The sequence below is a fragment of the Schistocerca piceifrons genome, chromosome 8 (genome assembly GCF_021461385.2).
Source record: "Schistocerca piceifrons isolate TAMUIC-IGC-003096 chromosome 8, iqSchPice1.1, whole genome shotgun sequence".
Lineage (NCBI taxonomy): Eukaryota > Metazoa > Arthropoda > Insecta > Orthoptera > Acrididae > Schistocerca > Schistocerca piceifrons.
This window is the reverse complement of record NC_060145.1, coordinates 268292646-268307524: the sequence shown is the minus strand read 5'-3', so window position 1 is coordinate 268307524 and position 14879 is coordinate 268292646. Positions and strand designations below refer to the sequence as shown.

Here is a 14879-nt window from a genome sequence, read left to right as displayed (position 1 = left end):
TGGGAAAGCTTTTAAGAATTGTTTTGTTCATTGTTTATGATTTGAATATCTCTACTGTTATGTGATCATTGTAACACAATATTACTTGTAAAAACAAAAAACTCTAAAAGTGATTTCACCTATTTTTTTACAGTGGATGGTCAACTGAGTAACCGTGAGTTTGTCTCTGTGATGAAGAACAGACTTCTCAGAGGTCTTGAAAAACCAAAGGACACTGGATTTGTAAAACTCATACAGTCCGTGACAAAATGTGCTCGTGAAACAAAACCAACACTGCTCGACATCTAAGAAAATTCACTTGGAATCTCTCCTGCTACCATCTGCAGAAAAATGATTGTTGTGTTTCTTGTACTTAATGTCTTCCTTCACTTAAAATATATTGCACATATGAGATGTGTGAGAGTGATGAATACAAATGATAGCAGGTGATGAATACAAATGATAGCAGGTGGGGAAAGTAGACCCCATAAAGACAACAATTTCATTAAATATTGCTACGTAGCAGTCATGGAAGGTACAGCATATGTGTAGGATTTTTCTTCATACCGTGCAGACTGTACCGCTAGCATTCATTGTGATCTGCACTCCACGACTGAAGTTGCTTCTGGTGTCACATGTGTACTTACTCTCACATTAGCAAGAGCAGCATGTATTTCATAGAAGTGGGAGATACATTAAAGCTTAATTCAAGGAACTAAATTAACAAAGTTAATTAAGTTAACTTATGCATAACTGATGATAATTCATCTACTTCCTTTTGACATCTTCCTGTTTTGCTACCAAGAGCACAGTGTTGTGGTTCAGAATAGTTCACACCGAACAGCTTTGCAACAGTGTTTGCTGTTAGAATATACCATATTGGTAACTGCACAAAACTCTAGAAAATAACAACTGAGTGTAAATAAAATCTTATGAATTTAATACATTTATAAATTATTTTCTTTTTCTGTATTTTTCCTTGTTTTTAAGTAAACAGGTTGTTGCTGTATACTGCTTAAAGTTGTGTTTCATTAAACTTTAACATTGTTAATGTACTTAAAATTTTATTTGAAAGTGTACAGTGCAGTTGATTTGTCGTCTTTGTCTCACTCTGTTATTTGCTGGAAAGTTCACTGTTAGCTACTAACAATGTGAATAAATTTGTTATACTAAATATGCATTTCAGTAATATTTTCTGTGTGAAAACAAATAAAACAGCAACATTTTAATGTGGTCTTTCAGGTTCTCTACCATTTCAGATAAATCAAAATAAGTTCACAATAAAGGTAAAGTAGCAACTATTAAAATACTAAGTGGATTGTTACAAATAATTATAATATTTTGGACATATGCTGGTTAGGAATGTCATTTTCTGTTTTAGAGTAGCAACATTAGTAGATTTGTTTCTGCTTGAATAATGGTATAGAGTAGTGCTAGGAATTCCAAAATCATACTTATAAACCTAAAAACAAAATAAACAAATTGTAAACATAGATAAACCATGATGCAGAAACACAGGGAAATAAATTGTGTGTAGACTGAAAGCACTGATATTTAACCAATTATGCATAATACATAGACAAAAACTTGTATTTAGTTTCTTGATAGTGACACACTCCAGCTTCACTTGTGTAGCACAAATCATCTATGGCTGGATGACTTGTGTAGTGTAATTTTATTTCCAGGATGCTGCAGTATAATTTTATTTCCAGGATGCTGCATGTTGGGAAGGTATACAAACAAATCCATGGCACAGCCATGGGCACCACCAAGGCAGCTTCTGTTCTGGATCATCTAGAGGAAGCCTTCCTAGCCTCCCAAAATCCCAGTCCCCTGGTCTTGTTCACATTCATTGACAATACCATTATTATCTAGATTCAGGGCCAAGACAACCCTTCCTCATTCCTTCACAGCCTCAACACCTTCTCTCTGATCCACTCCATCTGATTCCCCACAATCCAAAGTGCCACCTTATTGAGTGTTGACCACCTCCTCTGTGATAGTTCCATCCATGCCTCTGCCCACATTAAACCCATCAACCACCAACAGTACCTGCATTTCGACAGGTACAATCCCTCCCACATCAAAAATCCCTCCGATACAGTATGGTCCCCCATGGATGGCATATTTGCAGTGACAAAAACTCCATTGCCCAATATGCTGGAAGTCTCACAAAGGCCTTCACAGACAGGCGCTACCACAGGAAGCAGCTACAAAGGAGCACTCCCCCTCCTTCCCCCCCTCTTTGTTACCCAATACCACATCAGAGAGGATCAACTGAAACACACCCTTTGTCAGGGCTTTGATTATCTACAATGATGCCCTGACAACAAGGGACATCCTAACCAAGATTCTTGCAGCCACTCTAAAGTGATATTTCATTGCCCATCCACCCCTGTGCCATTCCCAGTCCCAACCCCTTGCCACAGTGATCACATCCCTGTGGAAGTTCCAGGTGCAAGACTTGCCCAATCCATCCACCCAGCACTTCCTATTCCTATCCTCTCATACTTATCAAACCCCATCAGAGGCTCAGCCACCTGTGAAAGCAGCCATGTCGTATACCAACTCTGCTTCAATTATTGCACAGCTTTTTATATTAGTAGGACTACCAACTTTCTATCTGCCAGGAACACCCATTGCCAAACTGTGACCAAGAGAAAAGTGGACCATCCTGTGGCACAAAATGCAGCAGAACATAACATGCTCAATTTTAATGGCTGCTTCACAATCCAGATTATCTGAATGCTGCCCTGTACCACCAGCTTCTCTGAACTGCGCAGTGGGAGTTATCCTTATGACACATTCTCCACTCCTGAAATCACCGTGGCCTTGACCTAAGGCCTCATCCTTCACCCAGTAGTTTCCAACCCCTCTGTCCTATCGCCTCCTCCAAATTCATGTCCCCCACCCTCATAGCTTTCTGCTCTGTGCCAGCACCACTGGTCTTTTTGCCTCTCTGCTGCTCTCCTTTTCTGCTCCTCATGCCTCCCCCTCACACCCTTATTTGCCCCACAGCCTCTCAACGCGAGCCATAACCTTGTCTGGGCACCATATAGCTCCTGCACACTCCTTCAGGCAGTGCTGACTCCTCTCCCCCAACCCGTAACGTGCTGTCCCTTTCCCTTTCCTGCCCCCCACTCCAGACTGCTGCTTCCACTCGACATGATGACACTGCATTCTGGCTGCAGCAGCGAGAGAGAACGGTCATGTATGCGTGAGGTGTGCCTGCTTGTGTGTGTGTGTGTGTGTGTGTGTGTGTGTGTGTGTTTCCTTTTCTTTTCATCTTTAAGGTGAGTAACAGTCTATCCTTTTTGTAATATTGTTGGTATTCCAGTTTGGATTTTCCATTGTTTGACTTTGCAAAACAACCGTAGTTAACTGAATATCATCACTTTCATATAACTTAAATGATTTAAACAGCAGATGCCACTAAAGTTCTCAGGAGGCATCAATGTTATCTGCTTCATATTTAATTGGCATTTGGTGTTACATGTCATAGCAGTTACAGGAGCACATCATTATGTAATTACTCTGATTCTCTGATTAATACAGGGTGAATAATCTATGTGAATCATGGATGCAAAAAAGAGAGAGAGAGAGAGAGTGTGTGTGTGTGTGTGTGTGTGTGTGTGTGTGTGTGTGTGTGTGTGCGCATGCGCGTGCGCGTGCGCGCGCCCACACACATGTACGCAATGGTAGGTGGCAATGGCACCGTTTTCACAGCAGGCGCGTGCGCGCGTCTGTGAGTAAAATAAAGAAAAAGACAGGCTTTATGTAAATATGCAGCCCATGACAGCTCCCCTGTTGCAAAGCTTAGTATGCACTGATGCACCGGTGAGACTCACTGTGCAATTCTTTATCGCAGACCTTTATGGCAGACATAGTCACCCTACCACACAAATAATTATGTTTAAATCTGTGTTTATTCAAAGAAAGCTGAAAGTTGAGTCATCTGCTGTACTACTGAAAAACTTTTTTTACATAAATGAAGCAAAACTGCATCTGATCCTGCAGTTTTTTTGGAAAATGTTTTACTTTCCACATAAAAAATTGAAAACCACAGATTTAGGATTGACATCATTTTTCACTAAGCAGTTGTTCTTAAATGATTGCAATCGACCGGATTTCACTAAGGCAACTTTCATGTCTCTAACTAGTTATCCGGCCAGGGAACGGGACCTATAGTTTAACATGCATTCTGGCAGATCTCCACAAATTTGAGAGGTGAATGCTAGGTTAAAAGGTAGTGTGGGAAAAAAAGTGCAGCTGGGATTTGATCCCACAACCTTTCACTTCCAGGCATGCATTTCACCACTAGAGCACGAGGCCTGGTGTGGAATTTGGTCAAGCTTTGTTGCTGTCTTCAAGTTGTTGCCACTCTCTAGGCTTGTGAATATAATGGTAGGTGGCAATGGCACCGTTTTCACAGCAGGCAGGGACTTCAGTTCATCATAATTCAGAAAATTTCCTCAAAATATTTGTAAATTAAGTACACTAACCTCCCTCACGAATCAGTGTTTCTATTAGCCAGAATCTGTACATCAATTCCTGAGATAAGACCAAATGTTTAGATGGAAGAGCAGTGACTTCAATTCATGTATATAGAGACAGAGCATGTGTGCACTCTTCTATTCTTATCATTGCTATTGCTCTTCCTGCCTGTCCTCACCAGGAAGTTGGTTTCTGCAGGTATTGCAACTAATAAAATCCAAAGAAAAATTAACAGAAGCATCCTCAAACAGAATGAACAATTTTGTATTTCAACAAGCAATATGATTGAAAAGTGTATGATGTAATTATTTCATAGAAGACATGTATTTTTGTGTAATCCTAGCAGCCTGCATAGTCAATGCAATTCACATACCACAGCATGCTTTCTAGTGCTTTGAAGTTAATGACACATTTGATAACTAGAAACAGTCATTTGTCGTTTGCAAATTATGAGCTTTTAGGAAAGGTGCATACCATTTTCTCAAATTAACCCCTTTGTTTTACTTTAAGAACATCGCAATTAAATATATTCTCCTTCCACTGTCTTTGCAGTACCTGTTACTATTGTTTGCTAATCAACAACTTCCACTACAGATGGGATGATGAGTTGTAATTCAAAGTCTGTTACCCTCTGGACTGAATGGATGACATACAGGCTGACTGCTAAATGATAATATTGGTCACTACTAGTACGTGATCAGCATGCAAACTGATCATTTTTATTGCAATTTATGAGATTTAGAAGCATTTAAGCCAGGTTGGGGACTGCTGCAAGCCGAGGTTTGCACTGTTTGCATATAGATCTAAACAGTTCAGCCTCTGTCAAGCCAGTGAACCAAGGGAATGGCTGTCTGAACCCATACTGCCCCACAAGAGTTTCTGTAACATTGGCATTCCTTCCCAGGTGGAAAAAATTGGGAATAATAGACGGACCTTGCCGTTGGTGGGGAGGCTTGCGTGCCTCAGCGATACAGATAGCCGTACCGTAGGTACAACCACAACGGAGGGGTATCTGTTGAGAGGCCAGACAAACGTGTGGTTCCTGAAGAGGGGCAGCAGCCTTTTCAGTAGTTGCAAGGGCAACAGTCTGGATGATTGACTGATCTGGCCTTGTAACAATAACCAAAACGGCCTTGCTGTGCTGGTACTGCGAACGGCTGAAAGCAAGGGGAAACTACGGCCGTAATTTTTCCCGAGGGCATGCAGATTTACTGTATGATTAAATGATGATGGCGTCCTCTTGGGTAAAATATTCCGGAGGTAAAATAGTACCCCATTCGGATCTCCGGGCGGGGACTACTCAAGAGGATGTCGTTATCAGGAGAAAGAAAACTGGCGTTCTACGGATCGGAGCATGGAATATCAGATCCCTTAATCGGGCAGGTAGGTTAGAAAATTTAAAAAGGGAAATGGATAGGTTAAAGTTAGATATAGTGGGAATTAGTGAAGTTCGGTGGCAGGAGGAACAAGACTTCTGGTCAGGTGACTACAGGGTTATAAACACAAAGTCAAATAGGGGTAATGCAGGAGTAGGTTTAATAATGAATAGGAAAATAGGAATGCGGGTAAGCTACTACAAACAGCATAGTGAACGCATTATTGTGGCCAAGATAGATACGAAGCCCACACCTACTACAGTAGTACAAGTTTATATGCCAACTAGCTCTGCAGATGACGAAGAAATTGAAGAAATGTATGATGAAATAAAAGAAATTATTCAGATAGTGAAGGGAGACGAAAATTTAATAGTCATGGGTGACTGGAATTCGAGTGTAGGAAAAGGGAGAGAAGGAAACGTAGTAGGTGAATATGGATTGGGGCTAAGAAATGAAAGAGGAAGCCGCCTGATAGAATTTTGCACAGAGCACAACTTAATCATAGCTAACTCTTGGTTTAAGAATCATGATAGAAGGTTGTATACATGGAAGAACCCTGGAGATACTAAAAGGTATCAGATAGATTATATAATGGTAAGACAGAGATTTAGGAACCAGGTTTTAAATTGTAAGACATTTCCAGGGGCAGATGTGGACTCTGACCACAATCTGTTGGTTATGACCTGTAGATTAAAACTGAAGAAACTGCAAAAAGGTGGGAATTAAGGAGATGGGACCTGGATAAACTGAAAGAACCAGAGGTTTTACAGAGTTTCAGGGAGAGCATAAGGGAACAATTGAAAGGAATGAGGGAAAGAAATACAGTAGAAGAAGAATGGGTAGCTCTGAGGGATGAAGTAGTGAAGGCAGCAGACAATCAAGTAGGTAAAAAGAAGAGGGTTAGTAGAAATCCTTGGGTAACAGAAGAAATATTGAATTTAATTGATGAAAGGAGAAAATATAAAAATGCAGTAAATGAAGCAGGCAAAAAGGAATACAAACGTCTCAAAAATGAGATCGACAGGAAGTGCAAAATGGCTAAGCAGGGATGGCTAGAGGACAAATGTAAGGATGTAGAGGCTTATCTCACTAGGGGTAAGATGGATACTGCCTACAGGAAAATTAAAGAGACCTTTGGAGATAAGAGAACCACATGTATGAACATCAAGAGCTCAGATGGAAACCCAGTTCTAAGCAAAGAAGGGAAAGCAGAAAGGTGGAAGGAGTATATAGAGGGTCTATACAAGGGCGATGCACTTGAGGACAATATTATGGAAATGGAAGAGGATGTAGATGAAGATGAAATGGGAGATACGATACTGCGTGAAGAGTTTGACAGAGCACTGAAGGACCTGAGTCGAAACAAGGCCCCCGGAGTAGACAAAATTCCATTGGAACTACTGACGGCCTTGGGAGAGCCAGTCCTGACAAAACTCTACCATCTGGTGAGCAAGATGTATGAAACAGGCGAAATACCCTCAGACTTCAAGAAGAATATAATAATTCCAATCCCAAAGAAAGCAGGTGTTGACAGATGTGAAAATTACCGAACCATCAGTTTAATAAGCCACAGCTGCAAAGTACTAACACGAATTCTTTACAGACGAATGGAAAAACTAGTAGAAGCCGACCTCGGGGAAGATCAGTTTGGATTCCGTAGAAATACTGGAACACGTGAGGCAATACTGACCTTACGACTTATCTTAGAAGAAAGATTAAGGAAAGGCAAACCTACGTTTCTAGCATTTGTAGACTTAGAGAAAGCTTTTGACAGTGTTGACTGGAATACTCTCTTTCAAATTCTAAAGGTGGCAGGGGTAAAATACAGGGAGCGAAAGGCTATTTACAACTTGTACAGAAACCAGATGGCAGTTATAAGAGTTGAGGGACATGAAAGGGAAGCAGTGGTTGGGAAGGGAGTAAGACAGGGTTGTAGCCTCTCCCCGATGTTATTCAATCTCTATATTGAGCAAGCAGTAAAGGAAACAAAAGAAAAATTTGGAGTAGGTATTAAAATCCATGGAGAAGAAATAAAAACTTTGAGGTTCGCCGATGACATTGTAATTCTGTCAGAGACAGCAAAGGACTTGGAAGAGCAGTTGAACGGAATGGATGGTGTCTTGAAGGGAGGATATAAGATGAACATCAACAAAAGCAAAACGAGGATAATGGAATGTAGTCGAGTTAAGTCGGGTGATGCTGAGGGTATTAGATTAGGAAATGAGACACTTAAAGTAGTAAAGGAGTTTTGCTATTTGGGGATCAAAATAACTGATGATGGACGAAGTAGAGAGGATATAAAATGTACACTGGCAATGGCAAGGAAAGCGTTTCTGAAGAAGAGAAATTTGTTAACATCGAGTACAGATTTAAGTGTCAGGAAGTTATTTCTGAAAGTATTTGTATGGAGTGTAGCCATGTATGGAAGTGAAACATGGACGGTAAATAGTTTGGACAAGAAGAGAATAGAAGCTTTTGAAATGTGGTGCTACAGAAGAATGCTGAAGATTAGATGGGTAGATCACATAACTAATGATGAAGTATTGAATAGGATTGGGGAGAAGAGAAGTTTGTGGCACAACTTGATCAGAAGAAGGGATTGGTTGGTAGGACATGTTCTGAGGCATCAAGGGATCACCAATTTAGTATTGTAGGGCAGCGTGGAGGGTAAAAATCATAGGGGGAGACCAAGAGAAGAATACACTAAGCAGATTCAGAAGGATGTAGGTTGCAGTAGGTACTGGGAGATGAAGAAGCTTGCACAGGATAGAGTAGCATGGAGAGCTGCATCAAACCAGTCTCAGGACTGAAGACCACAACAACAACAACAACTTGGGAAATGGCTTTAGGGCACGGGGCACAGTTTGCTATTCTTCTGCACCTGTGCATTGCCATACAAAATTTAGTTAAATAAACAATGGTTTAGACTTAATGCACCCAGCTGCTTCTACCATGTCTTACATAGGAACAATAAATTATGGCACTTTCAGACCCAAAGATATGTTAGTTGAGTTGGAAGGTAAGTTAAATAAGATCAAATTGAAAAATAAAGTACCATTTTATTACAGACAAATAGAACAGAGAAAAAACTCACATGTAGGCTTCTTTATAAGCAAAGTAGTTAAAACCAGTATTAGGCTTACATATAGTGAGCAATCTTGGACAGAGAAGCAAGACTTGGTTGAAAAATAAACAAAAATTTTCCAAAGGAATCACCCAGGTCTATCATCTATTTTCCAATCTGAATACAAAACATATTCAGATACTGATTGATAATTCATTTATAAATCCAACTGTTTTTACTGAAATATGGGGAGTGCTCAAAAGAAAAGGTACGAAATGACACTGTGGATATATTTGAAGTTTTTATTCAAAAGTAATCACCAGAGGCCTGAGCACAATTGCCCCAATGTTTCACAAGCCTCAAAATTCCCTTGTGATAGGAGCCAGTCCTCCACTGTGTCCTTTAGTTCATCATTCAACTTGAAGTGCTTCCCATTGAGATGTTTATGGTGGCCCAGACACATAGATGTCACAGGGCAACATGTCCGGGCTGTAGGATGGATGCTCAGACTTATCCCACTTGAATGTAGCCATTACACTTTGTGTGACCTTGGAGATGTGTTATCGTTGATCAGAATCACACCCTCTGAGAGGAGTCCAGGGCGTTTGGTCTTAATGGAATTGTATACGATGTAGAATGTCATACAGTACATGTCACTGTTAATGGTTTTTCCATGCTCAAGGAATTTGATGGGTATTGGACCTCAGACATTGAACACACAACTGCCTGCTTTTGCCCTGCGTCATGTGCATAAGCAAGACGGACACTGCGTTCACATCCCTACGTGTCTCACTACTTCACCCAAGTTGGCATCTGCAAATTTCAATCACTTTGGTTGTTATGACATTTCATACCTTTTCATTTGAATGTTCCTTATTCAAATGGGCCCCATAAGGAATTATTTCTATGACTGTGATGACCAGGTGCTAACAATGAAGTATCCTCATTAATGAGGTTTAATTAAGACAAAAAAAACAAGTTTCGCAGCGTCATACCCGCTGACATATTCACACTGTTCACTGAGATGCTGAGTTGCAGATAGGTGCAACAAAAAGAGTGTCACATATACAGCTTTGAGCCAGTAAGGCCTTCGTCAAAAATAGAAACACACACACACACACACACACACACACATATATATATATATATATATATATATATATATATATATATATATATATATATATATATATTGACAGTGTGGCTTCAGCTGCCCGAGACTGCAGTCGTGTGTGAGTTGCATTTGTTTCTGTGTGTTGTTTTTTTTTTTTTTTTTTTTTTTTTTTTTGCAAAGGCCTTACTGGCCAAAAGCTTTATTTGTGACAGTCTTTTTGTTGTGCCTACCTGCGACTCAACATCTCCACTATATGGTGAATAGCAACTTCCCTTTTCATAATTTTGCTACATTCCATCCTAGATTTCCCATGTTTGATCCCTATGTGAGCAATACATAGGGGATTGTACTTCATTCGTAGAGTAATCATATAAGCCAGTTCGTGAAATGTTTTAGTAGACTTTCTCAGGATAGTTTAAGTCAGTCTTCAAGAGTCTTCCAGTTCCGTTCCTTCAGTATCTCTCCCATGGATTAAACAAACCTGTGACCATTTATACTACCCTTCACTATATACATTCAGTATCACCTATTAGTTCTGTCAGTTGCAGGTTCCACACATTTGAGCAATGTTCTAGAACCAGTCACATGAGTGATTTGTAAGCAATCTCATTTGTAGACTGATTGGACTTCCCAAGTATTTTACCAGTAAACCGAAGTCTTGCTACCACCTTTACCCTCAATTGAACTCGTGATCACTCCATTTTATATTCCTATAAAGTGTTACACCCACTTACATTGGCTGATTTCAGCAGTGACTCATTGATATTATAGTCATAGGATACTACATTTTTTTTGTTCTGTGAAGTGCAAAATTTTACGTCTCTGAAAATTTAGAACAACATGCCAGTGTCTGCACCACTTTGAAATCTTATAAAGATCTGACTGAATATTTATGCAACTTCTTTCAGATAGTACTTCATTATAGATAACTGCATTATCTGCAAAAAGCCTGATTTTACTATTAATATTGTCTGCGAGGTCAGGAATATATAACATGAACAGCAAGGGTCCCAACACACTTCCCTGGGGCATACCCGAAGTTACTTCTACAGCTGACAATAACTGTTCATCCAAGATAACATGCTGCATCCTTCCTACCAAAAAGTCCTTAATCTAGTCACAAATTTCACTTGATACTCCAGTTTGATTGTACTATTGATAATAAGCGTAGGTGTGGTAATGAGTCAAATTCGTTTCAGAGATCAAAAGTCCTCAATCTAGTCACAAATTGCACTTGATACTCCAATATGATTGTACTTTTGATGATAAGTGTAGGTGTGGTACTGAGTCAAATTCCTTTCAGAGATCAAGAAATACTGCATCTGCCCGATTCCTCTGATACAAAGCTTTCCGTATATCGTGAGAAAAGTGCAAGTTGGGTTTCACTTGATTGATGTATTCAAAATCCGTGTTGGTTGGCATTGTGAAGGTAATTCTGTTTAAGATACCTCATTATGTTTTGAACTCAGAATATGTTCTAAGGTTCTACAACAAATCAATGTGAAGAATACTGGATGGTAGTTCAGTGCATCACTTCTACTGCCCTTCTTGTAGGCTGGTGTGACCTGTACTTTTTTCCGAGAACTGGCCATGACTTTTTGGCCACGGAGTCTATGATAGATTATAGTTTAAGAGGAGCTAGCTCAGCTGCAAATTTGCTATAGAATCTGACAGGGATTCCACTGGGTCCTAGAGCTTAGTTCAATTTTAACAATTTTAGCTGCTTCTCAACAGCACTGACACTAATATTTATTTCATTCATCTCCTCAGTAGTTTGGGGATGACATTGGGGCAATTGTCCTGGGTTTTCCTCCGTAAAGGAAGATTTGAAAAAGAATTACGCATTTCAGCTTTTGTGTTACTACCCTCCATTTCAGTTCCTGTCTCATTCGCTAGGGACTGGAAACTAACTTTGGTGCCACTAACAGCCTTTACGTATGACCAGAATTTCTTGGGGTTCTATGAAAGATCACTTGACAATATTCTTCAATGGTAGTCATTGAAGGCATCATGCATTGCTCTCTTGACAGCCAAATGTGTTTCACTCATCATATCCTTATCTATAGCCCTACACTTCATTTTACACCTATTATGCTCTGATCTCTCTTACTTTAGAAGTTTCTTTATGGTGACTGTATACCAAGGATTTTCCCTGTCACTATGAACTGTTGTACTGGGTACATATCTGTCTAGTGCATGATCAACTATTTTTTTAAACTTGAGCCAGAGTTCCTCAACATGCTCTTGCCCTGTGGACATCCTCCGAGAGGTCAGGTCTGTTTGTTGGATTGATGACCAAGCAGTTTTGTCCCTTTCCCCCCTTTTAAACCAACCAACCAATCTGTTTGCTGCCAATAGATGAAATATATATTTACATCATGACTGGGGTTCTATCTGCTGTAGCCAGTTTTCAGAGAAGGCGTTTAGTAAAGTTTCACAGGATGTTTATCACACCCATCACTAACAAAACTGTAGCTGGTTTAAGTCTCCACCAATGATTACAGTGTGACTGTGGAACTTACCTACAAGTGAACAGATTTTCTCTGAAGTTTTTGGTTACATCAGAAGATGAGCCTGCTGGTGATAGAAGGATCCAATTATCTTATGTCCACGCCTGATACTGACTCTTGCACTAGCAATCTCACATGCAGTTTCAATGTTTATCTTGGTGAGAGTGTGATTCTTGTCTACTGCGACAAATGCACCACATGCTACACCCCCATTCCCCATTTGCCCATTCTTTCAACATAAACTTAAATTTTCCACAAAAATCTCACTGCTAACAATTTTGAGTTACAACCAGCTTTCTGCACCTAGTATTATGTGAGCTTCATTGCTTTTCATAAGCACTTCAAACTCTGGCACTTTGTTGCAAAAGATTCATCGGTTTACCATTAGGATTTTAATACTCTTACCTGTGGGAGGCACTTGTTTTAATCTTACACTGATTCTTCCAGGTTTCATACTGCTATCATTATCTGGATTGGATGGAGAATCACCTAATCTAAAAAAAAAAACCTTGTGTGCACCCCTCACACAGTCAGCTACCTGATGATGATGATGATGATGATGATGATTGGTTTGTGGGGCACTCAACTGTGTGGTCATTAGTGCCTGTACAAACTCCAATTGTTACAGAGCCCAGTTTTTTTCACAGTCCAATGTAGCCAGTCTCACAAATGATGAAGATGAGGAGGAGGATGAAATGATGAGGACAACACAAACACCCAGTCCCAGGGCAGAGAAAATCCCCCAACCCGGACGGAAATTGAACCTGGGACCCCATGATCCACAGGCAGCAATGCTAGCCACTAGAACACAAGCTGCAGACGTTAGCTGCTTGAGTAGCAGCCTGTGGGGCACTCAACTGTGCAGTCATCAGTGCCTGTACTAACTCCAATTGTCACAGAGTCCAATTTTTTCCTCAGTCCAATCTAGCCACTCACAAATGATGAAGATGAGCTATTTATGGGCACCCTACAGTTCTCAACCCTATGCCACAAGTCCAAAAAGTTGCAGTCTAGCTTGTCACAGAACCTTCGAAGTCTCTGGTTCAATCCTTCCACTCGACTCAGAACCAGAGGACATGATCAGTTCTGTGGAGAATGGTGTGCATTGTCAGCTTCGTTGAAACTCCATATGCAAGGCTGGTCTTCTCAAATGTCTCTGCCAGTTGCTGGAGTGATCCAATTATGACCTTGGACCCCAGATGACAGGCATCATTTGTATTTCTGAACATTCAAAACAACTTGCTATTATTTGCACCACTTTGAAATTTTATCAAAATCTTACTGAATATTCGTGTGATTCTTTTTTTTAGATATTACTTCTTTATAAATAATTACTTCATTTGGAAAACATCTAAGGGCACTATTAATATTGTTTCAGGTCATTTATATACTGCATGAACAGCAAGGATCCCAATACACTTCTGTGGGGAACACATGCAGTTATTTCTGCTTTTGTTGTTGATCCTCCATTCAAGACTACATGATGGATCCTCCCTACAAGAAACTGTTGATCCAGTCATAAACTTTGTTTTGCTACGCTTATATAAACATACTTTCATGAATAAACATCACTGTGGTACTGAACCAAATTCTTTTCAGGAGGCAAAAATTGTGCATATACCTGATTACATTGAGCCATGGCTTTTCGGGATATCGCCTGGCAGGATGAGTTTTGCATGATGAATGTTTTCAGAATACGTGCTTTTTAGCATAGAAGAGGTAGTTCTGTTCAAATTACCTCATTGCAAACATAATGAGCACTAGTCTCCAGCACTGTTCTAAAGTAGGAGTTGGGATTTTTCCTCATTCCAATTCCTCCAGAACGACTAATCTCAATTTCAGTTGTTGTCTCATCAGTGAGGAGGCTCTGGACATTAACTTTGGTGGGTCTGGAGCCATGTTTAATGACTTTAGCTCTTTCATGATGCCACTGACATTTAATATGTATACCACTGAGAGTCTTTACAGTTTCCCAGAATTTCTTTTGGTTTTATGAGAGCAGTCATTGATAGCTTCAAGAATCACCTTCTTGACTGCCAGATAACTTCCATTCAGCATATCTCTGTCTATAGCGTTGTGCTTTGTTTAACAACTGTAGTGCAATATAGCCCTGTGCTTTATTTAACAACTGTTGTGCAGTAGTTGCCACTTCATTAGAGGTTTCTTTACAGTTACTGTATAACTTGGAGAGTCCCTCCCATCATGAACTGTTGTAATAGGTACATATTTATCAAGTGCATTGTCAACTATACTTTTACACTTAAACTTGTTAACTACCTACTAGTTTGGCTTTTATAAAGGATTATCCACAGAGGAAGCAGTGCAAGACCTCACAGATTCAA

General features: G+C 40.0%; 2 protein-coding genes across 2 annotated transcripts in view; one reads left to right on the top strand and one right to left on the bottom strand.

The window, feature by feature from the left end:
* Positions 1-1208, top strand: part of LOC124712500 (calcium uptake protein 1 homolog, mitochondrial-like) — a 236346-nt gene extending 235138 nt beyond the window's left edge. Inside the window, 1 exon segment of the mRNA XM_047242799.1 lies at positions 134-1208. Within this exon segment, the coding sequence (XP_047098755.1) occupies positions 134-288 (155 nt within the window). The 3' untranslated portion in view covers positions 289-1208.
* Positions 1-14879, bottom strand: part of LOC124712502 (carbohydrate sulfotransferase 11-like) — a 237398-nt gene that overhangs the window by 149620 nt on the left and 72899 nt on the right. The gene's annotated exons all lie outside the window — the stretch shown is intronic.